Below are 26,201 nucleotides of genomic sequence, written 5' to 3'. Positions count from 1 at the left end.
TCCTTGCCTGTCTTACTATCTCATTTGTACCGTACTTTCTTTTTTCTTTCCATTGCTCCTTCCTTCTTTCCTTCCCTTCTTTGTTTTGAAAAGATGCTCAATTTTACTATAAAAATAAAATTATGTCTTTTTAACCTACAGAAAACTGAATAAAGTGAAATAAGTTACACAAGAAGTAACAAACACTGCTGATTCTGATGTGTAAAATTTTTTTTAAAAATGTTGATCTCATTTAAGTACAGAGTACAATTATGGCTCCCCGAGTGTGGGGAGTATTCTGAGGAGATAATAGACACAAATAGGGAATATAAATTTTATGGCTGTATCACATACTAGGGAGACTAGCTATTAAAATATTCTATATATTCCAGGATAACTAGAAGAAAGTATTCTTAAGTTGCTTCCCATATTAACAAAAATGTTTGAGGTGAAGCATATACAACTTACTGATTTGATTATATAATGTGTGTGAATATTTAGATTTAAGTCTGTACCCCACAATTATAATGTTTGAAACAAAATTTAAAATTAAGACATGCTCCAGAAATCTTCTAAATGTGCTGTATATTTACTTTAGTAAAATGTCAATGTCAATCCACTTATGAAAACAAAATGAATAAATAAATAAGAAAAAAATCCTGTAAGAAGACTTGGATTGACCAAACTGAAAAAGTTAAAGTCATAAAACTGGCAATAAAAAATACTTGTCATGCTTCTGCAGCTGAAAATTAAAGATTTAATGAGAAATTCCTTTCCTTCCTTTCTTTTTTCTTATTTCCCTTTCTATATTCCAGCCGCAAAGGGCATTGTTCATTCTTCAAGTGCACTGTGGGTGTTTGCTTGCCTTGTTTGTTGGTTTGCAGTACTGAGGATAGAACCCAGTGGCTCACACATGCTAAGCAAGCATTCTACCACTGAGCTTACCCCCAACCCCAAGTGCACTGTTTGCTTGCTTGGCAGCTTTCACAAAGGTGATTCCTATGTCAGGAATGATTCTTCTCTAGCTAGAGTTCCTTTGAGAGGTCATTTTCTCATAAAGGGTTTCTGATCTTTACTTCATGTTTGGTTTCATCATCACACATTCTTACAGCATTCTGAATTTTCCTTCTTGTGGCATTCATCGTTACTAACAACCACTTGTTCAAACATCCTCCCTACTTACTACTTACTAAACTGTACAGTCACAGGGTCCTTGTCTATCTCACTTCATCAATGCCAAATACAATGCCTAGTTCACAGTAGCTAAACATCTGATGAATGAATGAAAAGCTATAAATGATTCATATAATATTTAATTCTAACACTAGGAATAATTAAAGACATAGTTCTACTAGAAGAATCTCTACATTAACTGAAATTTTATTTAAGTTAATTTTAACTGATACATAAAAATTCTATATAGTAATGACATACCATGTGATATTCTGATGCATGTATACATACATCATGTTTAAATTAAGTTAAACACATCTCATAATTTCTTTATGGTAAAAACATTCAAAATCTATAGGAAGGTGTAATCCCAGCAACTCAGGAGGCTGAGGCAGAAGATTTGCAAATTCAAGGGCAACATAGAGATAGATTGTCTCAAAATTAAATAAACAAACAAATAGGGCTAGGGATGTAGCTCATTGGTAGTTTGTCCCTAGCACAGTACTGCAATCAAACAAACACAGAAACACCAAATCCTTCTAGCTTTTTGTTGGTTGATTGAAATTTAAGAAGTGCAGTTCAAGTTGATGTTAGTGAACAACTGGAGCAGTAGCGGTGGTCAATGCTTCTAATGGCAGTGGCTAGGAGTCTGAGGCAAGATGATTTCAAGTTTGAGGTCAGCCTCAGCAATTTAGCGAGACCCTGTCAAATAAGAAGGGGCTGTGATGTAGTTCAGTAGTAAAGCAACCCTGGGTTCATTCCCCAGTAACATACACAAAAATCAACTCTAATTCTTTCTGAGAAATGGTGCCCTATATAAGCAACAACTAACTGTAATCAGTGTTGTTTCAGTATATAATAACTGAGAGACTTGGATGAAAAAATGTACAAAAACTGGAGTGCAGTTTCTTAGCTATTTTTAGGTAAAATATTTTAGGAAAAGTGTATTTTTATATCACCTCCTTAATCCTTCAAAGATTGCCAAATGGTTGTACTGCTGGAGAGAAATTTAATTGACGTAGAATGTTTATTGTAATCACATATGCAACTTCAAAAAAGCAGATGTGGCATGGCATAACTACTATTTTGACATTTTTTAATAATATCCAGCTAATGTCCATGAAATTACTGAAGGCCGACATTCTAACATCTGTCGTCAGGCGCCTGGACTATATATTACAAAAAGTGATTGTCGGAGTTTTTATCTTTTTTTCACAAGGTCGGGTTAAATTCAAAAGAAACCAAAGCCTTGGAATGGATCCCTATAAATTTCATTTTATCTCATGTGGGGAAGACTATCTTCACATTTAAGGGCTCAATGAAGCCGACGATAGCATAGTCTGGTCAGAGTGACACTTCTTTGCTTCCTTCTTCCTCTTCACAGATGTGTAGCGGCGCTGACTACTTCCCCTTTCGTGGCGCCTCGGAAACCACAAACACGCCTAAGACTACAATTCCCGCCATGCCTCAACTGCCAGCGACGCCGACTTGCCGTAGCGGTTAGTCATCCTTCTCACTGCCTCTTTCCACTTCCCGGATTGCAAAATCTGAGGTGTATCGGGCGCGCGCACGCACTGACTTGCCAACGAGACACGGCGCTTGGGCGCTGCGCCGACGGCGGCGTGACGCGAGCGCTCCTTGCCACGCGCGTGCCTGCGCGCGTCCCAGGGGCCGCTGACGGGAGTGCGCGTTTGTGAGGAGCGGGAGGCGGGGGCCGCGGGGCCCGACGAAGGGGGAGGGCGGGGCCAGCTCCAGTACTGCTGTGACTACAAACGGAGCGAGTTCCAGGGCCCGAGGGGAGCGATGCTGTGGTTCCAGGGCGCCATTCCCGCCGCCATCGCGTCGGCTAAGAGGAGCGGCGCGGTCTTCGTGGTGTTTGTGGCAGGTGAGGTGGGGGGAGGGTTCGAGATGCGGCTGGGACACCCCCCTTGGGCCTACTTTCGCCCTCTGCTTTGCCTCAGGCGCAGGTCTTTACTCCTGGATACACTGGCTTACGCAGCCTGACATCCCGCGCCCAGGCACAGATGCAGCCCTGCCTCCAGGTTCCTCCAGGCACCCAGCTCTTGGACCCCAGGCGTCCCCAGTCTTTTCTCAGTGCCCCGAGAGGCCCGGGCGGCCTCTCAGCGCCTCCGCGGTCCGTTTGGGATGCAGCAGGCCCGCCCCTCCGCTCACCTCTCCCGGCACCGAGGCGGGAGGCACCGTCTGGGCCTGGCCCCTAAAGCACTCTGAGCCCCGCCGAAACCTCCCTGCACTCGGCCAGTCGACGCGAGAGCGAGGCCCTCAGCCCCTAGCTGCGCTCGTCCCCGCCGAGGCTCTCACCCGCTCCTCTAGAGGAGCCGACGCGGGCGGACCCCCAAAGCCCCCATCCCGCGCCCCTCCGAGTCCCTTAGTCCCTCAGTCCCTCATCGGAATGCTTGGACGCCCTTCAGTTCCCCTGTGCAGGTGGGGGTGAGAACAGGCCGTAGGCAAGTGATTGGGATCCTAATTAGTAATGGACTGAGGAAGAAAGCTGTGTCATCGGTAAGCAACAAAGAGAAACCACCTGATGTTCACGGTTGCTGGGGTTACTGTGTTAACACCTGAAACGAAAACTTTTGAGCTTGGTAGAGGTTTAAAAAATTTTTAATGATAGTGCTGAGGGGGTGATCTAAGATGGAATAACTACTTTATTGCAAGTTGATTTTTAGAATTTTTTGTATTTCACATTTGGTTTAAAAGAAGTACTAATGAAATCTGTGGTTCTTCCCACTGTTTTCCTAGCCTAAAATTAACAGTGTTTTCTAGAACATGTACTAATTAATTTACCATATATTGCGCACTGTGTTATTTTGCTCCATATGCATCTGTTTTATCACTGAAATTTTGTAGATTTACAGTAAACCGCCTGCCGCTGTGGTTTTGCGCATTGTCATTCCTTTGTAACCACTGTTAATTTGAGGTATATTTCTTCAGCTACTTGTTTAGTAACGGTTTAGTGGTAACTTTCCTAATATCTCTTAGTAGTTCTTAGACCTTTATTCCTTGAAATATAGAGCATGTTGCTGAAAATGAATTCTAGCATTAAATTTGGAATATTAATTGTTTCGTTGTGCTAAATTTTTATTGCTGTTAATTAGAAGAGCTGCATAGTTTTTATTGGCTGTCTGTTCTGGGGTTATGTTATATTTTTCATAAATTACTGCTATAATGCAGTTGGGAAAAACATGGGTAAAAATGAAGTGAAATTGTTGACATTATGCTTATTATGAGTTCAGTAATAGGTTTATGGCACTTTAAATTGTTTCTCACATAAAATCTCAATTGATCCTTGTGGTAGGTAAAACAGGTTTTATCATCACTGTTTTATGGATGAGGAACTTGGGTCCACAGTCATAAAGTGGCTTATATCAGTGTCACACATGTGAAAATTTTACATCTTTTTGATTTTTTTTATTTTTAGCTGTGGATGAACACAATACCTTTATTTTATTTATTTATATTTTTATGTGGTGCTGAGGATCAAACCCAATGCCTCACGTTTGCTAGGCAAGCACTCTACACTGAGCCCCAAATTTACATCTTATTTGTTAACTTCAAAAAAAAGTGTGCCCCACCCCCCAAATGGGATTGAACCCAGAGGCATTCTATCACCAGCTACATCCTCACCATTTTTTTAAAATTTATTTTTTAGTTGTAATTGGACACATATTTTATTTTTTTTTATGTGGTGCTGAGGATTGAACCCAAGGCTTTACATATGCTAGGTGAGCTCTTTATGGCTGAGCCACAATCCCAGCCCCAGCCCTAGCCCTTTTTATTTTGAGACAGGATTTTGCTAAGTTGCCTAGGCTGACTTCAGTCCTCCTGTCTCAGCCTCAAAGGTATTTGGGATTACAGGCCTGTGCCACAGTGCCCAGCACCTTTTGTTTAAGACAAAAAACTGAACAGGTATAGGTTATTTAATAATTTAAACTGGTGTAGAAATGAAATCTAGGACTATGGTAGTCATATTTTTTAACAGAAAATAATTGGTGATATCTAAACATTCCTAAAAGACATTCTTGAGGTAGTTAATTTGAAAAAAGAAATATTAATAATTATTTATTTTTTTTAGTGTTAGCCATGAAACCCAGGGCCTCCTACACTGATCAAGTGTTCTAACACTGAGTGACATCCTTAGCCCAAAATGCTAGATTTGATTAACAAATATTTAGAAACCCAAAGACTATTGTAAGTCTTTGGAATAAAGTTATGGGTTTTGATACTGATGAGCAGGTATTACATGGATTGAGAATATTAACAACTCTGTTGAATGTTGAAAGATTGTTGACAAGATCTGTCTCTTGATCTGTTCCAAAATATAGTTAGCTTTTCTAGAGTTTTACTGGTTAATCCCCAATACTAAGTAGGATTAGTGTTACTCTAGGAATATGTAGACACCGTGTACTCATAAAACTGCAACACTTTCAGATTGCGTAGAGTTTTGTTCATAACTTTGAACAATATATCCAGAACTGCCATGATTTTCTTAGATTTGAGACCCACAACAATAAGATAGCAATGTAATAAAATATCCTTATGGTTAGAAGGAGTGATCTCAAGAGTATAGTTTGGTTCATAGAACTATTCAAGTGGGAGACATTTTAGGTGAGTTGTTTTTATTTAATGAAATTTGCTTTTTTTTTTTTTTTTTTTTTTTTTTGGTATTTTTAGACTGGGTTTTGCTATATTGCCCAGGCAGGCCTCCAACTCTTGGTCTCAAATGATGTTCCTGCTTAGCCTCCCAATATTTAAGATTATAGGCATGTACCACCTGGCTTTATCTAATGAATTTTTTTTTTTTTTAAAGAGAGAGAGAGAATTTTTAGTATTTATTTTTTAGTTTTTGGCGGACACAACATCTTTGTTTGTATGTGGTGCTGAGGATTGAACCTGGGCCGCACGCAGGCCAGGCGAGCACACTACCGCTTGAGCCACATCCCCAGCCCCTCTAATGAAATTTTTAAAAAAAATTTCATTACAGATAGACAGAATGCCTTTATTTTCTTTGCTTATTTTTATGTGGTGCTAAGCGTTGAACCCAGTGCCTCACATAGACTAGGCAAGCACTCTGCCACTGAGCTACAACCCCCTACCCTCTAATGACATTTTCATGGATGAATTAAAGAATGTTGTACAGTCGATGTTAGGAAACTAGAAAGATTATTGCTACTTTAGCCAGCAAATTAATAAGGATTTTCAGTTGTAACTGTTTAAATTGAAAGAGGTAAAGCAAGATAATTTGGTTTTGTTGCAGTAATCCAGCAAGGAGTGTGGAGTGAAGGTATATTTCTATTCACTAACTGGTGTCCTGAGGCAGGATTAAATTTGTTAATATCAGACACCACTTATTGTTTTTCATTTTGTTTGGGGGGGTTTTGTTTGATTTTTGTTGTTTGTTAATATAGACCCTATTACTAAGTTTTAAGCAATTTGATCTTTTAGATTGGAAGGGCAGGCTATACAAAGGTGTGCAACTTGCTTCAGAATTTAAATGCTTTTGGATACTGCTAATACTATCAAGGATACATTGTTTTCTCCTAAAATCATAGGCCCATCTAACTTCATAGAGTGATAAATAGAATAAGAAACTAAAGATAATAAAGTTGACAATTGGTTATTGCACTGGGTAGTAAGTATTAAAAAAGGTCTGAGTTGAAAGTTTTATTCAACTTTCTGTCTCTGCTGTTGTGGCAGCTGTTGCCCCCAGAAGGCTAGCAATGGGATTGTGGAGTTAGGGATCCTGACCACATGGTACATTATAGGTGAGGGAACCTCACAAACACATCCATACTTCTAGCCACTTCTAGTGACATCCTCATTTAGATCCCTCACAGTCGATTCTCAAGCCTAAAAGTATATGTTTTTCTCTCCCAGCGTGAAATTTCTCAGTGGCCAGTGTACATTCAGTTGGATAAATCATAAGTGTGGGAGTCGTCATCTTTTTTTTTTTTTTTAATTTTTTTAGTTGTTGATGGATGTTTTATTTATTTATATGCAGTGCTGAGAATCAAATCCAGTACCTCACATATGCTAGGCAAGCACTTTACTACTGAGCCACAACCCCAGCCCTTGGGAGTCATCTTTGACTCTTTAACTCATCTTGTGCTCCCCATTGAACTGGCAGTCACAGTGTTCCTTAGCCTTTCCATGCATATGTATTTCTTCTGGTTGGGGAACTCTGGTGCTTGACTTAGATTTTTTCTTTCTTTCTTTTTTTTTTTTTTAAGAAATAATTTGACACAATACCTTTATTTTATTTATTTATTTTATGCTGAGGATTGAAGCCAGCAGGGCCTCACAGTTGTTAGACGAATGCTCTACCAGTGAGCCACAATCCCAGCCCAGATTTTTCATTCTTTAGGTCTTAACTTAAATGTTACCTTAGAAAAAGTTTCCCTGACAATTGGAAAGAGGTCTCTTGTCATTTTCTTTTAGTTCTTTTTTTTTTAATAGTATTTATTACTGTAAGCATTTATAGTTGTCCACTTGTTTAAATTTTTTTTATACTGTTAGATTTTAAGCCCCAAAGAGAGCAGACAATGTTTCATTTTTTGTTTGTTTGTTTGTTTGTGGAGAGGTACCAGGGATTGAACTCGGACACTAGACCACTGAGCCACATCCCTAGCCCTATTTTGTATTTTATTTAGAGACAGGGTCTCACTGAATTGCTTAGCCCCCTGCTGTTGCTGGGGCTGGCTTTGAACTTGCCTCAACCTCCTGAGCCACGGGAATTACAGGCATGTGCTACCATGCCTGGCTAATATTTAGCCTTAATACTTACCAAACTGTTAATATTGGTTCTTTTTGGTAAATAGAATCAGGTAAAATATGAAGAAGGAACTTACGTTTTTGACATTTAGGTTATTGGCTTGTTTATTTAAGACTGTACGTTAGAGTAAGATTCTTACTGTGCCAGAAGTTTAGCTATTCATTTTGTTGAATACTTATTGAGTGCTTACTATATGCTGAGTATTTACTATATGCTAAGTTCTCTTTTAGGGATTTGAATTTATAACATGGAAAATAATTTTTGCTCTCGTGGAACTTTCTTGCTGGAGGAAAAGGATAATAAACAGTAAATGTAAAACACATAGTATATTAGAAAATGATAGGTAATACTGAAAAAAAAAAAAAACAAGATAAGAGAGCTTTGCAAGTATCTGAGGATATAATTTGTAGGTGGAAATTACAGAAGACTTTACTGAGTAGGTGATATTTGATCAGAGAGGTAAAGAGAATTGAGAGTAAACCATGTAGATATTTGGGGAAGAAAATTCAAAGCAGCTGATCGAAGACCAGAAATCTGGAGTGCCTTTTGTATTTGAGAATAGAAAAGAAAGGAATAACAAGAAAGCAAATGGGAGCTGGGGATGTGGCTCAAGCGGTAGTGCGCTCGCCTGGCATGTGTGCGGCCTGGGTTCGATCCTCAGCACCACATACAAACAAAGATGTTGTGTCCGCCGAAAACTTAAAAATGAATATTAAAATTCTCTCTTTCTCTTAAAAAAAAAAAGAAAGAAAATGGGAAATGAATTCAGAGAGGTAAATTAGAAGCTCCGTGTATAGAGCCGATGGCCCTTATGAAGACTTTGGCTTTTACTTTGGGAAAAATGGGGAGTTATTGTACAAATTTGAGAAAGGGATGATATAATCTTTTCTTTGTAAAGAAAGTTGCTATGTTAATAGACCCAGCAGGGAGACCAGTTAGGAAGCTATTTTAGCTGAAATATGTAGCTTGGATTAGGGTGGTACTGTGGAAGTGGTAAGAAATAGTTACATTCCAAGTATATTTTGGAGATGGTCAACTGGAGTCAAGGACAACTAAAGTTGATTTGTTTTGTTTTTGTTTTTTTCACTTTATTTTTTTAAAATTTTATTTTAATTATATATGACAACAGAATGCATTACAATTCATATTACACATAAAGAGCACAATTTTTTATATCTTTGGTTGTACACAAAGTAGAATCACATCCTTCATGTCTACATATATGTACTTAGGATAATGATGACCATCATATTCCACCCTCTTTCCTACCCCTTTTTGTCCCCTCCCTTCTCCTCCCTCCCCTTTGTCCTATCTATAGAGTTCTTTTAATCCTCCCCCCTGCCCCCCCCCAGCGTGTTATGAATCCTTAAATCAGAGACTTCCTTCGGCATTTGTTTTTTTTGGGGGGGGGATTGGTTTATTTCACTTAGCATTATATTCTCTGCCTCCATCCATTTACCTGCACATTTTATTCTCTTTTAATACTGAATAATATTCCACTATGTATATGTACCACATTTTCTTTATCCATTCATCCACTGAAGGGCATCTAGGTTGGTTCCACAGTTTAGCTATTGTGAATTGTGCTGCTGTATATAAACATTGATGTGGCTGTGTCCCTGTGTTACCCTTGACGAGTCCTTGCTTCCCCAGTGTTGAAGTATAACACCAGAGAAGCACACCGAGGCAAGTTTATTTTTTTTTTAAATTATTTTTCAGTTTTCGGCGGACACAACATCTTTTTTTGTATGTGGTGCTGAGGATCGAACCCAGGCCGCACGCATGCCAGGCGAGCGCGCTACCACTTGAGCCACATCCCCAGCCCCCCTCCCCCAGGCAAGTTTAGAGTGGAAAGTAGAGGCTTTATTAAAGGACGTTAGAAAAGACTTCTCCCTGGAGGAAGAAGGAGACCCAGGAGGTGGAAGCCATAGAAGGGTGATGTCTTCCCCTTTTTATAGCTAAGGTCTTCATCTAGTTCCCCCCCCCATTCCCATCCTTTGTTCTGTTATCTTTCAGTGATGGAATGTAGATGGGAAGGCTGGAAGGGTGGGGCACAGGTGGGCCAAAGGAGTAATCTGGGCAGGAAGGACTTTTGGGTCAGCATCTTAAAGTTTGCTGGGAGCTGTTTCATTAACATTTCTTTGGGATGGGCTCTGGGCCTTGGGGACATTAACATTCCAAAAGTTGTTCTGCTTTTCCCAGACTTCATTCTCAACATGGCCTTCATTTTCAGTTTGACCCGAGTTACCTAACTACACTAACTACCTATCTTTAAATCTGGCTTCATCTGTAGTATGTTGTTTTTAAGTTCTTTGGGTATAGACCAAGGGGTGGGATAGCTGGGTCAAATGGTGTTTCCATTCCCAGTTTTCCAAGGATTCTCCATATGCAACAAAATGAAATTAAACCCCTATCTCTCACCATACACAAAACTCAATTCAAAGTGGATCAAAGACTTAGGAATTAAACCAGAGACACTGTATCTATTAAAAAAAAAAAAATAGGCCCAAATCTCCATCGTGTTGGTCTAGGCCCCAACTTCCTTAATAAAACTGCTATTGCACAAGAATGAATATCAAGAATCAATAAATGGGATGGATTCAAACTAAAAAGCTTCTTCTCAGCAAAAAGGAATAATCAGTGAGGTGAATAGAGAGCGTACTAATTGGGAACAAGTTCTTACCACACGCACATCAGATAGAGTTCTAATCTCTACAGAATATAAAGAACTAAAAAAATATATAAAGAATATATAAAAAACCAAAAAAAACAAATAACCCAATCAATAAGTGGGCCAAGGAACCGAACAGACACTTCTCAGAAGAAGATATACAGTCAACCAATAAATATATGAAAAAATGTTCATCTCTAGCAATTAGAGAAATGCAAATGAAAACTACTCTAAAATTTCATCTCCAGTCAGAATGGCAGCTATTAAGAATACAAACAACAATAAGTGTTAGCAAGGATGTGGGGAAAAGGGCACACTCATACATTGATGGTGGGACTGCAAATTGGTGCAGCCAATATGGAAAGCATGGGAGCTGGGAATGTGGCTCAAGCGGTAGTGCACTCGCCTGGCATGCGTGCGGCCCGGGTTCAATCCTCAGCACCACATACAAACAAAGATGTGTTCGCCGAAAACTAAAAAATAAAATAAAATATTAAAATTCTCAAAAAAAATATGAAAAGCAGTATGAAGAATCCTTGGAAAACTGGGAATGTTTTGTTGTTTTTGCATACATGGTAGGCAATTATCCCCAGACCTGTTTGTTTTGTTTTGTTGAGTTGTCCAGGCCAACCTCTGACTCTTGGGTTAAGCAGTGCTCCTGTCTCAGCCTTCCAAGTATCTGGGACTTCAGGCACATACCACTATGCCCAGTTTAACTAAGGTTTTTGGCCTTAGGACTGAAAGGATGGAGTTACCATAAACAGATACCTGAGATAGGGAAGGCAAAGGGTAGATTGAATTAGGGAAGGAGGTGCATACTGGAAGAAAGCAGTTTATAAAAATGAGTAGGTAGGGGCTAGGGTTTGTGGCTCGGTGATAAAATGCTTGCCTATCACACGTGAGGCACTGGATTCAATATCCAGCACCACATTTAAAAAAAAAAACAAAACAACCAATAAAAATAAATAAATAAATACCAAAAGAAAATAAAGGTATAAGGTTAAAAAAATGTGAGTAGGTAAATATTCTCAACATATAAGTCAGCAGTGGATTTCTGTGTGTGTGGTGCTGGGGATCGAATTCAGGGCCTTGTGCAGGCTAGGCAAATGCTTTACCACTGAGTTGTATCATCAGCCCTTGATGGATTTTTACATATGATATTATATTTTATTTGAAGTCACGGTTTTCCAGAAAAAATAATTCGGACTCAGCAAATCTTGGCTGTATATTTTAAGAATTCTTAAAATGTTTTACAGGTGATGATGAGCAGTCTACAGAGATGGCTGCAAGTTGGGAAGATGAGAAAGTGACAGAAGCATCTTCAAACAGTTTTGTTGCTATTAAAATCGATACCAAAAGGTTTGCTTATGCTTTAATATTTTCATTTCTTTTATTTGATAATTGTGGTTTTTTGTTGTGATTCACAGATTTTACTCTTGGACTATAAGAATGCTGATGTCATGTTTGTAGGTATCTAAGGCATAGTGAGAACTGAAATTCTAATTGTTGGTTTTTTTTTTTCCAAATTCATCATTGCATCTAGCTGAAAAAAAATCTCAGGTTTTTTAAGTTTACTGAGCAGCCATGTAACATGTAGCAGGAATGCAAAAGAATTGTGGTCTCTAGCTTCCAAGAACTTGGAACTAAGTGTAAGCCATATATTGAATACCTCTGCAAGTGAGTGATATCTCTTCACTTTCTTGGAACCTATTTTTGGGGATGGAGCTATTTAATTCCAAAGGGATAGGGACATTTATAGATCCTTCATAATACAAAATATCCACAAGTGTGTGCCACCACACCAGGCATCCAATATGCTTTTTTTTTTTTTTAACATTTATTTTTTAGTTGTAGGTGGACACAATACCTTTATTTATTTATTTTTTTAATGTGGTGCTGAGGATCGAACCCAGTGCCTCACGCATGCTTAGGTGAGCACTCTTCCTCTGAGCCACAACCCCAGGCCAACCATATGCTTTTGAAAGAAATCATAGTCATCACATCACTTCATCTATAAATATTTCCGTGTGTCTGAAGGATAACAGTGCTTAATTTTTTAAACTTAACTGTGATACTTCAGAAACAAACTCATAATTATTTAATTTTATTAATAATCATTTTCAACTTTCTTATCAAAGTCATAGTTTTATTAATTGATGTATCATAGTTCTTTTGATTCAGGATCATTTGGATCTTTCTGAAGTCTTTTAGTCTGTTGACTTCTCCTTCACCTCTTTTTACTTTGTAATTTGTTTTGAAAAAGTAAATCATTTATTCTGTACAGTTACTCTATTCCTTAGTTCTTCTGTCCCCTGTTTTCTATAAATTGGTAGATAGATTCAGGTTCGTCCTCCCCCCTTTAAGATCACTTTTTAGATAGTGCTATAATACCTTGTTATCTTTCTGTGTGATGTTAGAAGTCAATAGTGATCGCTACCTAGGAAGAGTAACTCATTAGCAATTACACAGTGGTATTCCTGCCTTTTGATATTGATAATATCAGAATAAATAATGTGTTTAAAAATCACAAGATGAAAATGTTTAACTAAACTTTGGGCTTTTAAACTTTTTTATTTAGAAATTTTCCACATTGGGGCTGGGGTTGTGTGGCCCAGCGTTAGAGTGCTTGCCTCACATGTGTGAAGCACTGGGTTCAATCCTCAGCGCCACATACAAAAAGATGAATAAAATGAAGGTATTGTGCCCATGTACAACTAAAGGAAATATTTTTTAAAAATTTCTACATTAACAAAAATATTACAATTAAAACTATAGTATGGCCTGCCTTATTCAGCAGTTCCCAAATTACTTTGTGTGTGTGTGTGTGAACCCACATGCCTTGTGCATTCTACCAACTGAGCTATATCCCCAGCTCACCAAACTACATTTGTTGAGCTGTATTAATTATTTTTTTAAATATTTATTTTTTAGTTGTAGTTGGGCACAATACCTTTATTTAATTTATTTATTTTTATGTGGTGCTGAGGATCGAACCCAGGGCCTCGCACATGCTAGGTGAGCGCTCTACCGCTTAGCCACAACCCCAGCCCTATACTAGGGTTTTTGTTTCTTTGTTTTTTTTGGGGGGGGGGGGCAAGGGGATCAAACCTAGGGTCTTGCATGTGCTGGGCAAGTGCTATACCACTGAGTTATATTTCCATCCCTGTTTATTTGTAGTTGTAGATAGACAAAATACCTTTATTTTGTTTATTTTTATGTGGTGCTAAGTATCGAACCCAGTGCCTCACACATGCTAGCAAGTGCTCTGCCACTGAGCTACAGCCCCAGTCCCCTGTTGTGTTTTTTGTTGTTGTTGTTGTTATTTTGTTTTTTGAAAACAGAATCAGTCAAATACATCATATCATTTTATTTATATTGTCTATTGTTTTCCAAAAAGCACCTCTTAGCATCACGAATGGCAGGAAGAATATAAGGGTTTGTTGGAAATATGGAAGACATGAGACTTAATTCTTGGAATCAATCTACATTACTCTACATTAATTAATATCTTATTGGTGTTAGTCTTTCCCATTCCTAACCACCCAGTTCCCTTCTCTGGGGACAACCAAATTAAGAAAATTCTTCCCGTTTTTTACAAAAATGGTGGCGTTCATCCACTTTTCTATACCTTTTTCCTTTTTGTGATTGTATAATTAATCAGTTTTTATTGGTGGATATTTAGGTTTTTTGGAATCCTTTGTTGTTTCAGAATATTATGTTCACATGCACAAGTAAGTCATAATTCTATCTTGTTACAGGTTAAATTTTGTATTCAGGTATACTTGCTGCTGAAGAAGCATCATGGTAGATACTGAATAAATCCAGTTTTGTCAGTTATAAGAGCAAATGATTTTTTTAATCTGAAAATTATAAGAAAAATAAACCCCAAAAAGTTTTATGAAATCAGAGTTACAATTTTTGCTTTTAGCCATTAATTTCAGAAAAAAGAGTTGTGACTGATACAATAAGTTTTATTAAAAAAACAGTTTTGAGAAATAGTTGCATTCATCTAGTGATTCTTCTCTTCCATTTTGTTTTACAGTGAAGCCTGCCTACAATTTTCACAAATTTGTATCCTTTCAATGAACAATTGGTTTTATATGATACTAACACAATTTACACATTTACCTTTCTTTTGGCTAATTCATAAAATTTAGTAATTGTGGTTTTTTATTCAGAAAACCTTAAATTCTTAGTTTCAGAAACATATTACAAAGTGTCCTTTGAGATAATACATGTGTTTAATGGGAGAATACAGTTTGTTCTTTTAATGTGAATATCTAAAAAGCCACATGGAACAATTTGGTTGAAATATTAGAAGTAGCTGTCAAGAGGCAGCTGGTAGAAAGTATATATATATATATATATATATATATATATATATATATATATATATATCACAATGGAGAAGAATGGGGAGTATGTCTTCAATTATAGCCAGGTGCCGTGACACATGACTGTAATCCCAGCAATTTGGGAGGCTGAGGCAGGAGAATTCTAAGTTTGAGCTTATTAGCAACTTAAAGGCCCTGTTTTAAAATGAATTGGCATTTAGCTCAGTGGTAAAACTCCCCTGGGGTTCAGTCCTCAGTATAAAAATAAGTAAATCATAAATCATTTTATTTACCACATACACTATAGTTATGGTAGTTGAAATTATTTTATAAACGTGTTAGTGGATTGTATTATGAAATTCACAAGAATAAGTTATCAGTAATGTTTCCAGAAATTATCCTTTTGTTTCACATGAATTGTTAGACTTAATTAAACTACAGATCCTGTAGTATGTGTTCCATCCAGTTTCTTTATTGGAGACAGTGGAATCCCTTTGGAAGTAATAGCTGGAAGTATTTCTGCAGATGAACTTGTTACAAGAATTCACAAAGTCCGACAGGTGAGGAGGAATAGAACTGTTTTTTGCATAAATACAGGAAATTGATCTTTTATCAAGAGTTTGACATTGGAATATTTTTAGAGACCCTCTGTATAAAGAATCTGCTATACTATTAAACTTAAAAAGTATAAAGACCATCTTCCTGGACTGTTCTTTTTGTTTTAATAGGTGTTGTTTAACCCAAGTGTGGTGGTGTACACCTGTAATCTCAGCAACTCGGGAGGCTGAGGCAGGAGGATAGCAAGTTCAAAGCCAGCCTCAGCAACTTAGCAAGGCGCTAAGCAACTCAGTGAGACCTTGTCTCTAAAGAAAATCGTTTTTAAAAAAGGACTGGGGGTGCTGGGGATGTGGCTCAAGCAGTAACGCGCTCGCCTGGCATCCTCAGCACCACATACAAACAAAATAAAGATGTTGTGTCCACCAAAAAACTAAAAAATAAATATTAAATATTTTTCTCTCTCTCTCTTAAAAAAAGGGGGGGCGGGCTGGGGATGGGACTCGGTGGTTGAGTATCCCTGGGTTCAATCCCTTATACCAAAAAAAAAAAAGGGAGTGAGAAGCTATTATGTTTCCCAGGCTGACTTAGAACTCCTGAGCTCAGGTGATCCTCTTGCTCCAACCTCCCAAGTAGCTGAGACTGCAGGCATGCACTGGCACGCCTGGCTACCTGGATTGGTTTTGAAAATAGCATTATGAAGATACAGATGCCTTTACCTAATACTTGAGTAACTTCTTATTCAGTTTTCTCTTTTGCCCCCGATCCTAACCACATAATGCATATCACCATTATTTTGTTGCAGGAGAGAGTTTTTATCATTAAGGCCCTGTTGTCTATATATTGCTTGACTGACTTAAGGACTTTAAACTCAATTCCTTGTTTCTATCCACTTTGGGAAAGAGGCTAATAATATAAGCTTGTAACTTTTTCTTTGAATTTAATAACACCTTTTTATGCTCTTACCAACTTGCAATTGAATTCCATGATGTAATTTTGACATATTTAGGATTATTCATTTTAGATTTGTCTACTTATGAAAGTTTAGTACTTATCTCTAGTACAAATTGGCTTAACTCATATTTTAGTCTCATCTGCCATGGTAAATTCAGATTTTTATATGCTAATTAAATTCCTATTTATTTTCTCCCTAGATGCACTCATTAAAAGGTGAAACATCAGTGGCAAATGGCAGCCAGTCAGAAAGTTCAATGTGTACTCCATCCGCCTCATTTGAACCTAATGACACATCTGAAAACTCCCAGTCTAGAAATACAGAGCTTTGTGAGACACCACCTACTTCTCCTGATACAAAGTCAGATGTTACAACAGGTAATTTTTAGAATACCTTTTTGGGTATAATAGAAATATCCCTTTGCTGTATTTTAAAGAGCATGGATTGGGCTGGGGCTGTAGTTTAATGGCAGAGCACTTGCCTAGCATGCGTGAGGCACTGGGTTCGATCCTCAGCACCAAAAAAAAATAAAGAGCATGGATTAATATTTTTAAAACTAAAGGGCTGGGACTGTAGCTTAATGGTAGAGCACTTGCCTAACATGTATATATAGGTATAAATATATATATGTGTGTGTAATTATATGTATGTATAATTATATATGTAAATATATATACGTATATATACCTAAATATATGTGCATATATTTAGGTTTTATTATTGTTGTATTTTATAATCTAGGAATTGTACCCAGAGGTGCTCTACATTCATCTACAACTCCAATTCTTTTTTATTTTGAGACAGGGTCTTTCCAAGTTGCTGAGGCTAGCTTTGAACTCTCCCTCAGCTTCCTAAGTAGCTGGGATTACAGGCATGTGCCACTGTGCTGGTTGACATTGTTTTTCTTTTTTTTACCTTCAACTTTAAATTTTAGAGTAGTCTTAATTATATCTGTGTCATGTAGTGGCAGAAGAAGATAGAGAATGTATCCTTCATTCTCAGGTACTCCATAGTAAATTCTGCTGCTGTGCTTATATAATTCAAGGAATGTCATTGTAACATTTTGCAGTTTTATAAATATCTTCCAGCCTAGAGAATTTTGAAAGATTCAAATGAACTAATTTATTTATAGTTGCTTTTGTAACATCTGAAATGCTATACACGCTTAAAAGGGAAAAGTATTATTTTTTTAATTAGAATAAAAAATATGAAACATCTATAGAAATAAAGGGTATGACTACAAAAGGGTTGGTAGAAAAGGCAAAAGAGAAATTTTATATTATATATTTGGAATTAGAGTTATATAGTATAAAAGCTTTGTATCAGGCAACATAAAGGTAGGTAAATCATGAAGTTAGAATATCACTATCCTAACATATAATCCTACTCTAGCATCCAGGTGGATAATCATCCCCTCTATAGATGGGATTATGTTCTGATAGGCCCATCACAAGTTGAAAAACACTAAGTCCAAAGGACATTTAATATACTTAACCTACTGAGCACCATAACTTATCAATACAGTGGTTTACCTTCATAATCATTGACTGACTGGGAGCTATGGGTTGATGTGTATTCCACTCAGCATAGACAATGTTATTGTATATTACTAGCCCAGAAAAAGATCCAAATTTGAAGTGTGTTTTCTAATGAATGTGTGTGCTTTCACAGCATCAGGAAGTTGAAAAATCATTAAGTCAAACCATTCTCTGTATCTGAATGTTCAGTGATAGGAAGCTCATCTTTTCCTTGCTAAGAAGCCTATTCTATGTTTGAACAACTTTAGTTTAAAAAAAAAAGTTCTAGGGCTGGGGTTGTGGCTCAGTGGTAGAGCGATCGCCTAGCACATGCAGGGCCCTGGGTTTGATCCTTAGCACCATATAGCAATAACTAAATAAAATAAAGGTATTGTGTCTAACTACAACTAAAAAATAAAAAATGTTTAAAAAGTTCTGTGATTGATGCCCTGTAGCTTCCCATTAACTTCATTGCTGCTTTACGGAAGTTTTGATTTTATTTATTTATTTATTTATTTTTGTACTGTGAATTGAATTGAACCCAGAGGCACTTAGCCACACCCATAGTCTTTTTTTTTTTTTTTTTTAAGATGGACACAACACCTGCACCTATTTATTTATTTTATTTATGTGGTGCTGAGGATCAAACCTAGTGCCTCATGCGTGCTAGGCAAACACTCTACCACTGAGCCACAACCCTGGCCCCATAGCCCCCTTTTTTTAATATTTATTTTTTAGTTATAGGTGGACACAATATCTTTATTTTTATGTGGTGCTGAGGATCAAACCCAGTGCCTCTCACATGGTAGGCAAGTACTCTACCTCTGAGCCGCAACCCCAGTGCCCCCGTAGCCCTTTTTTGTATTTAATGTATTTTCAGGGTCTCGCTGAGTTAGTTGATTAGGGCTTTGCTAAATTGCTGAGTCTGGCTTTGGACTTAGATCCTACTATCTCAGCCTCCTGAACCACTGGGATTACAGGCCTACACCAATGCACCTGGACCAATTTTGAATATTTGAAGAACAGCTATCAGTCTTATTTTGAGGTTTTACACCCACAGATTCTTCAAATTTTGAATGCATACAGAACTGGGACACTCTGTTATGAAAATAGTTCATTTAGGTCTACAACAGAACAATTAACCTTTTATGTTTCTTAAATTCTTCATTCCATTTTGAGGATATGTGATTCCTCTGATATAATTTCCCTTCAGCCTGAAAATTTTCCTTTAGCATTTGGTATTGTGCAGGTCTTATCTAAAAATGTATCTTATTTTCATTCTGGAAGGATATTTTTGCTGAATATAAAAGTCGGAGTTCAGTTATTTTTCTGTATTCTTTTTTTTTTTTTTTTTTTTTTTTGGTACTGGGGATTGAACTCGGGGGCACTCAACCATTAAATCACATACCCAGCCCTATCTTGTATTTTATTTAGAAACAGTGTCTCACTGAGTTGCTTAGCTACCTCACTTTTTGCTGAGGCTGGCTTTGATCCTCCTGCCTCAGCCTCCTGAGCTGATGGGATTACAGGCATGTGCTTACCACACCTAGCTAGTAAATTCCTTTTTATCATCACCTATCTGGGGCAATATTTATGTCTTTTTTTTAATTGAGTTAATTTAATACATTGCTATTGGTTGAATAGGTCTTTAATATATTGATTCCTACTATTAGGCATTTTTTTCCTCTGGTTTCCTAGAATTTGGACTTTGCTGCATCCCCATGTTATTATGTAAATGTTTCTCTTTCCCTTTTGATTTCCTCTAAATTGGATAGTTAAAGCTACAGGCTGTATCAGATTCAAGTTCCCTTTTTAGTACTTTCTGTTAGGATTACTTTGTAGGTGATGGTTTATATTTCCATCAAGAGATATATTATACCTGATATTCCAGTTGACTCTAAACCAAAGTTAGAATTTCCCCTAATATATTTTCCATTATGTTTAGATGTTATCAGTTGTCTTAGCTTATAGAGTTTTCTTTTTCATTCCAGAACTTTTCATTCAGTATTTATCAGTTAAAGAAATTTAACTTCCACCCACTTTTGGGTTACCCTAAAGTTAAAGATAAATGTTGTGCAACTTTAATTCATTTATAAAATACTGAAAATAGAACTCTGATATATGATTAGAAATCTTCCTCTGTATGACATCTATCCATTTCCCTTTGATTATGGATCATAAATTCATGTAACTGAATTGCTATCCAGCACTTTCTATCCCCAGCTTGTTCATAAGTTTTTTTTCAATAGTTTTGTTAAATTTGTTGCTGATGATAATTATGTCCTTGACATTCATTTTATTTACTAAAAAGTTAATTTCCCATTGAACATTGCTGGCTGCCAGTGGTTACTACTACTTATCCAAAGATTATATTCAGTAGTGTGCTAGTAAATATTTAACAAAAGGTTCTGTGGAAGCTTAAAACCGTTACTTGTGGTATTTGGTAATTTGCAAATGTACCTACTCCCACTATGGCTGATTGCCAGCTACCTAGAAGATGTACAGCCAGATGCAGTGGGGCATGCCTGTAATCCCAGTGAGTTGAGAGGCTGAGGCAGGCAGACCAAAAGTTCAAACCCAACCTCAGCAACTCAACAAGGCTCTAAACCACTTGGCAAGACCCTGTCTCTAAGAAAATATAAAAAAAAAAAAAAAGGGCTGAAGATGTGGCTTGGTAGTTAAGTGCCCCTGGGTTCAATCCCTGGTACCAAAAAAATAAAAATGAGATGTACACCATTGGATTTACTTGGTGTAATGTTAATTATATCTGTTGCTGCCTAGTAACTGAAGAGTTACTGTATGCCAGTCTTAGTAGTTCTGAGCATTTTATTGTATTAACATATATATTTCTCATAACAAATGTGTGAAGTTATTATCCCCATTTTGCACATGAGACACAGAGAGATTAAATAACTGAAGTGACTTCACAAAACTTGCGTCCCAGTCACTGTTCTGTAGTTCTTTCTCTTCCAAAGATCATAACTGTCAAGAAAAAACAGGTTGGTGGTAAATGTTAAGAAGGGACACAACAGGTTCTAAAAGGAAGTATGAGGCCATGACTATCTTCTAGAACAGGACAGGATCTTCTAGCCTTTGGAAATCCTTAAAGAATACTAGTATAGATATAAAAAGACTCTCTAAAGAATCACTCCAGTCAACAGAAACAAATTTTTCAGACCAGTGTAGTCTAGAGTCATATAAAGATCATACTTAACGTCTAGAGTAACAGTATTCCACACCGTAGAGCCACGTGAGACTATTTTATTTAAAAATAAATACAGTTATACACTTAGTCCTTCACCATTAGTAGCTTGATTTCAAGTGTTCAGTAGCCACATATATACAGTGGCTAATGTATTGGTCAGCTTAGATACCATATAGCACTGCTCTTGAGTGAAGCTTACCTCTGGCCATGTATGCCTCCTGCAAAACTGATCTCTATTCATGTTTTATTCCTGACCTTTACTTTGGTGACCTTCAATCAGATAGTTGCCTTATTTCCATTTATACCTTATTTTATCCAGATCCAAACTTCAGGATTGATAATTATTACATACCTGCTATTCTTTTCTTAGGGGAAATGTTTAAGAAACAAGATTATTAACAGGTGTCATAACCCAGAAGGTTAAACCTTTTAAAAATTGCATTAAGGGGCTGGGGATGTGGCTTAAGCGGTAGCACACTCGCCTGGCATGCGTGCGTCCCGGGTTCCATCCTTAGCACCACATACAAAGATGTTGTGTCTGCCGAAAAACTAAAAAATAAATATTTAATTTTAAAAAAAGAATTAAAAAAAAATTCTCTCTCTCTCTCTTTTTAAAAAAAAAATTACATTAAAGTCAGGTATGATGGCGCATGCCTGTAATCCTGTGGCTACTTGGGAGGCTGAGGCAGGAGCATTGCAAATTCAAAGTCAGCCTCAACAATTTAGACCCTGTTTTAAAATAAAAAGGTGGGGGAATAGGGGAAATCTGAGAGTATAAGTCAGTGGTAAAACAACTCTGAATAAGATCTTCAGTACCCTCCCCCCCAAATAAACAAAATTTTATAAGTTGCATTGAATGTTCTACTCTTTATTTCTTTTTTATTTAAGGAGGAGAAAATTCAGACCGTACTACTCCCTCTCAGGAGCCTAGTGGATGTTCAAATCCAAGACCTACAGAGGACCTCACCGTCAGAGTGGAAAGGTTTGCTCTTATTTTTGCAAGTAGCACTTTGTTTTAAAAGGCAATGTTTTTCAGTTATTTCATTAATTTAAATAAAAGCTAGCTGGGCATGGTGCAGACCTGTAATTTCAGCGGCTAGGGAGGCTGAGGCAGGAGGATCACGTGTTCAAAGCAATGGCTAGGCAACTGAGTGAAACCCTGTCTTTAAATAAAATGCAAAAATATGGCTGGGCATGTGGCTCAGTGGTTGAGTGCCCTGAGTTCAATCTATAGTACCCCCCCCCCCCAAGAAAGAAAGAAAACTAATATTTCACAAGTGAAGTTTTAGAATTTTGGGATGAAATTTTTGATTGCCTGACCTTTGTATTTATAAAGTTTACATTCTAAGAGAGAAGACATGTGTATCTGAAATTATCAGTCAGCTGTTGGTCTGATCATTCGAAGAATTCCTTTTTCACTGGTGATTTGGTATGTGTGTTTCCATCTGTCACTTCCTTTTTCTCTGTCATTAGCTCCAGATGGGCAAAAACTTCAGCTCATTTTATGACTGTCTGGAACTTGTGTTCTGCATAAGTGCTATTATATACTGTGTCATTTTTCTGTTGGTTGGTCTAATAAGCAGACACAAATTTCTGATTCTATTTTTTTTTTGGTAGTTATAGATGGACAGCAATGCCTTTATTTTATTTGTTTCATTTTTATGTGGTGCTAAGGATTGAACCCAGTGCCTCACACATGCTAGGCAAGTGCTTCACCACTGAGCCACAGCCCAAATTGTAGTTTTTTATGGTATGATGTGGGGACGAGAGAGAGCCCATACAATATGATTATGGGTTAATGGGTATGCAGAAAATTATTATTATTTTTATTTATGTATGACAGTGGAATGCATTACAATTCTTATTATACATATAGAGCCATATCTCTGTTTATATACAAAGTATATTCACACCAATTTGTGTCTTCATACATGTACTTTGAATAATAATGATCATCACATTCCACCATCATTTATAACCCCATGCCTTCTCCCTTCCCCTCCAACCCCTCTGTTCCTCCCAGGCTTCCTATCCCTCTCCCACTGTGAATTAGCCTCCTTATATCAAAGAAAATATTTGGCATTTGGATTTTTGGGATTGGCTGACTTCACTTAGCATTATCTTCTCTAACTCCATCCATTTACCTGCAAAGGCCATGATTTTATTCTCTGAGAAATATTTTTAATCCTGGCTTAAAGCCATTAAGTGTTATATGGACGTTTAAAAATTCTTCAGATGGATCTGGGAATGTAGCTCAGTTTTAGAGTTCTTACCTGGATTCAATTCTGAGTGTACGCGCACATACACACACACACCTTACGGGAATTTATTTTCTTGTTGACATAAATACTTTGGGGAGGGCTGGGGTTGTGGCTCAGTGGTAGAGCACGTGTCTAGCAAGTGCGAAGCCCTGGGTTCGATCCTCAGTATCACATAAATAAAATAAAGGTATTGTGTCCAACTACAGCTAAAAAATAAATATTAAAAAAAATACTTTGGGGAAAGTGTTTGAAATGATCAGTGATATCGAATCTGAGTTCACTCATGACTTGGTGAAGATTAGCTTCTTCTTTTTTTCTTTTTCTTTTTGAGTACCAGGGATTGAACTTGGGGGCACTCGACTACTGAGCCACATCCCTAGCCCTGTTTTGTATTTTATTAGAGACAGGTTCTTACTGTGTTTCTTAGCATCTCGCTAAATTGCTGAGGCTGGCTTTGAATTCGCGATCCTTCTGCTTCCACCTCCCGAGCTGCTGCACCACACTGCGTCCAGCCCAGCTTCATTTTTTAACAAAACCTACATTCTGATTGTTACTGGAGTTGTGTTAGTAATAAGTAAAAACCTGGCTGGATCTCTCAAGGTCGTGAGAAAAGAGTGTAAGTTTGGAAGAATAGCAGCAGAGACCCCCAAGTTCTCAGAGGTTTATTCTCTTCTGTTTCTGGTTTGCTAATACCAGACCAACCATTTTGCACCCTGACTTGCACCACCTTGGAGTGAAGTGAAAATCTGAAAAAGGGTTTGAAGACTTGAGGCAAAGGTTAAAAACAGGTTGGGTGGATATCCCTTTATTGTGGAGGTAGGATCAAATGCTATTAGTTGCAGTGGATAAGAGAAGTTTCTGTTGTTGTTTGTTAATATTATGTCAGCTGGTGTCTGCCTGTGTGGTTCTGCAAATGGAATTCAATATGCCATTTCAAATTAGGAAAAGTTCTTATACATAAACACACTGTTCGTGTGTTATATTTCACAAATTGAGATAAAGACACTTCAGGACATATTCCAAATTATTTGTACTATTATCTGTGAAAGAACTATTATGGTTTTTTTTTTTAATTGCTCTGTTCTAAAGATGCCACATTTTCTTTTTTGAGCATATTATTAACCTTTTATAATATGCAAATCAGGTCAGGAGAGTCTGACTATTATTTGACAGTCCTTAAACCAAAAAAAAAGGTAAAGTAGTCTCTGATTTATTTTTTATTTTTGTGGTACTGGGGATTGAACCCAGGGCCTTGTGCATGCAAAGCAAGCACTCTAACAAGTGAGTTATATCTCCAGCCCTGTAAGGTATTCTGACTTAAGTAATTCCTCCCGAACCCTCCACTAGGGTACTAGGAATTGTATCCAGCAGCACTTCACCACTGAACTACATCCCCAGCCCTTTTTATTTTGAGATAGGTTCTCATTAAGTTGCCGAAACTTAATAATTCTCCTGCTTTAGCCTCCCAAGTAGCTGGAATTACAGTTGTGTGCTTCAATGCCTAGCTCAGAATCATTAGGTATTTTTTTGTTTTAGTATTTATTTTTTAGTTGTAGTTGGACACAATACCTTTATTTTATTTATTTATTTTTATGTGGTGCTGAGGATTGAACCCAGGGCCTCGAACATGCTATGCAAGCACTCTACTGCTGATCTACAACTGCAGCCCCCAGATCATTAGTTTATAATTGATGGACTTATAGCTGAGAATCTATCTGGTATTATTTGTTTTTATAAAAGCTGACCTCAGGGCTAGGATTGTGGCTCAGAGGGAGAGCACTCACCTTGCATGCATAACACACTGGGTTCTATCCTCAGCACCACTTAAAAATTAAAAAAAAAAATAAGGATATTGTGTCTACGTATAACTAAAAAAGAAATATTTTTAAAAAGTAAAATAAAAGCTGACCTCATGTTTTTGGTTTTTTTTTTTTTTTTAACCAGTTTTGTGCCACATTACTTTTCACTCACACAGAAGGAGTAGATCATTTACAAGCTATTGACATATATTTTTGAAAATTTATTTGTGTATTTTAAAATCGGTATCTGAAAAATCAAAAAGGGTGGGGGTACTCTTAATAATAAGCTTTTTTTTTTTTTTTTTTTTAATGGAGCTAAGTTTTTGATGAGTTCCCATTGACTGAAGGATTTCTGTAGGGAACAAGCAGGTAAATTCTTGCTATACTTTTAGGAGTTTTCTTTTAGGCTTCTATATTTCCCTAATTGTATTAAGCTAAATATATCTCTTAACTGAGTTTGATATTAATATGATGTGTCTTTTTTTTTTTTTTTGGTGGTGCTGGGGATTGAACCCAGGGCCTTGTTGCATGCAAGGCAAGCACTCTACAAACTGAGCTATATCCCCAGTCCCTATATGATATGTTTTAATGTATCTTTTTTAAAAAAATTTTTAACACAGACTAACCAAAAAACTTGAAGAGAGGAGAGAAGAGAAGAGGAAAGAGGAAGAACAGGTAAAAATTATGCACTTAGTATTGTCTTCAGTGAGGGAATTTCAGATTATTCTGTTCGATTTGGCAGACATAGGATGGCTTCCTTTATCATGTTGTTCTAATGTTATAGTTAAAGAATTGTTTTTGTACTCAGATCATAGTGTATACTTTTGTATGTTCTTTTGTAAATTGCTCAGAATAGATTGAATCATCTTGTTTTTCCTCCTGCAATGAGTCTTTTACACTAATATAAAGGGACTTGAGCTAAATTGACTCAAGGCCAAAGATCAAATGTTTAGTTCAAATGC

At 37.1% G+C, this 26,201-nt stretch overlaps 1 protein-coding gene across 1 annotated transcript in view; it reads left to right on the top strand.

Moving 5' to 3' along the window:
- Nucleotides 1–2,856: 2,856 nt before the first annotated feature.
- Nucleotides 2,857–26,201, top strand: part of Ubxn4 (UBX domain protein 4) — a 36,164-nt gene continuing 12,819 nt past the window's right edge. Inside the window, exons 1-7 of the mRNA XM_027936802.3 lie at nucleotides 2,857–3,037; nucleotides 11,870–11,972; nucleotides 14,656–14,684; nucleotides 15,389–15,507; nucleotides 16,657–16,834; nucleotides 22,068–22,161; nucleotides 25,860–25,914. Of these exons, the coding sequence (XP_027792603.2) occupies nucleotides 2,956–3,037; nucleotides 11,870–11,972; nucleotides 14,656–14,684; nucleotides 15,389–15,507; nucleotides 16,657–16,834; nucleotides 22,068–22,161; nucleotides 25,860–25,914 (660 nt within the window). The 5' untranslated portion in view covers nucleotides 2,857–2,955. The remainder of the gene's footprint in view (nucleotides 3,038–11,869; nucleotides 11,973–14,655; nucleotides 14,685–15,388; nucleotides 15,508–16,656; nucleotides 16,835–22,067; nucleotides 22,162–25,859; nucleotides 25,915–26,201) is intronic.

The sequence above is a fragment of the Marmota flaviventris genome, chromosome 11, assembly GCF_047511675.1.
Source record: "Marmota flaviventris isolate mMarFla1 chromosome 11, mMarFla1.hap1, whole genome shotgun sequence".
Taxonomy (NCBI): domain Eukaryota; kingdom Metazoa; phylum Chordata; class Mammalia; order Rodentia; family Sciuridae; genus Marmota; species Marmota flaviventris.
Note: the sequence above shows the minus strand (reverse complement) of the source record. Positions and strands in the feature narration are given on the sequence as shown.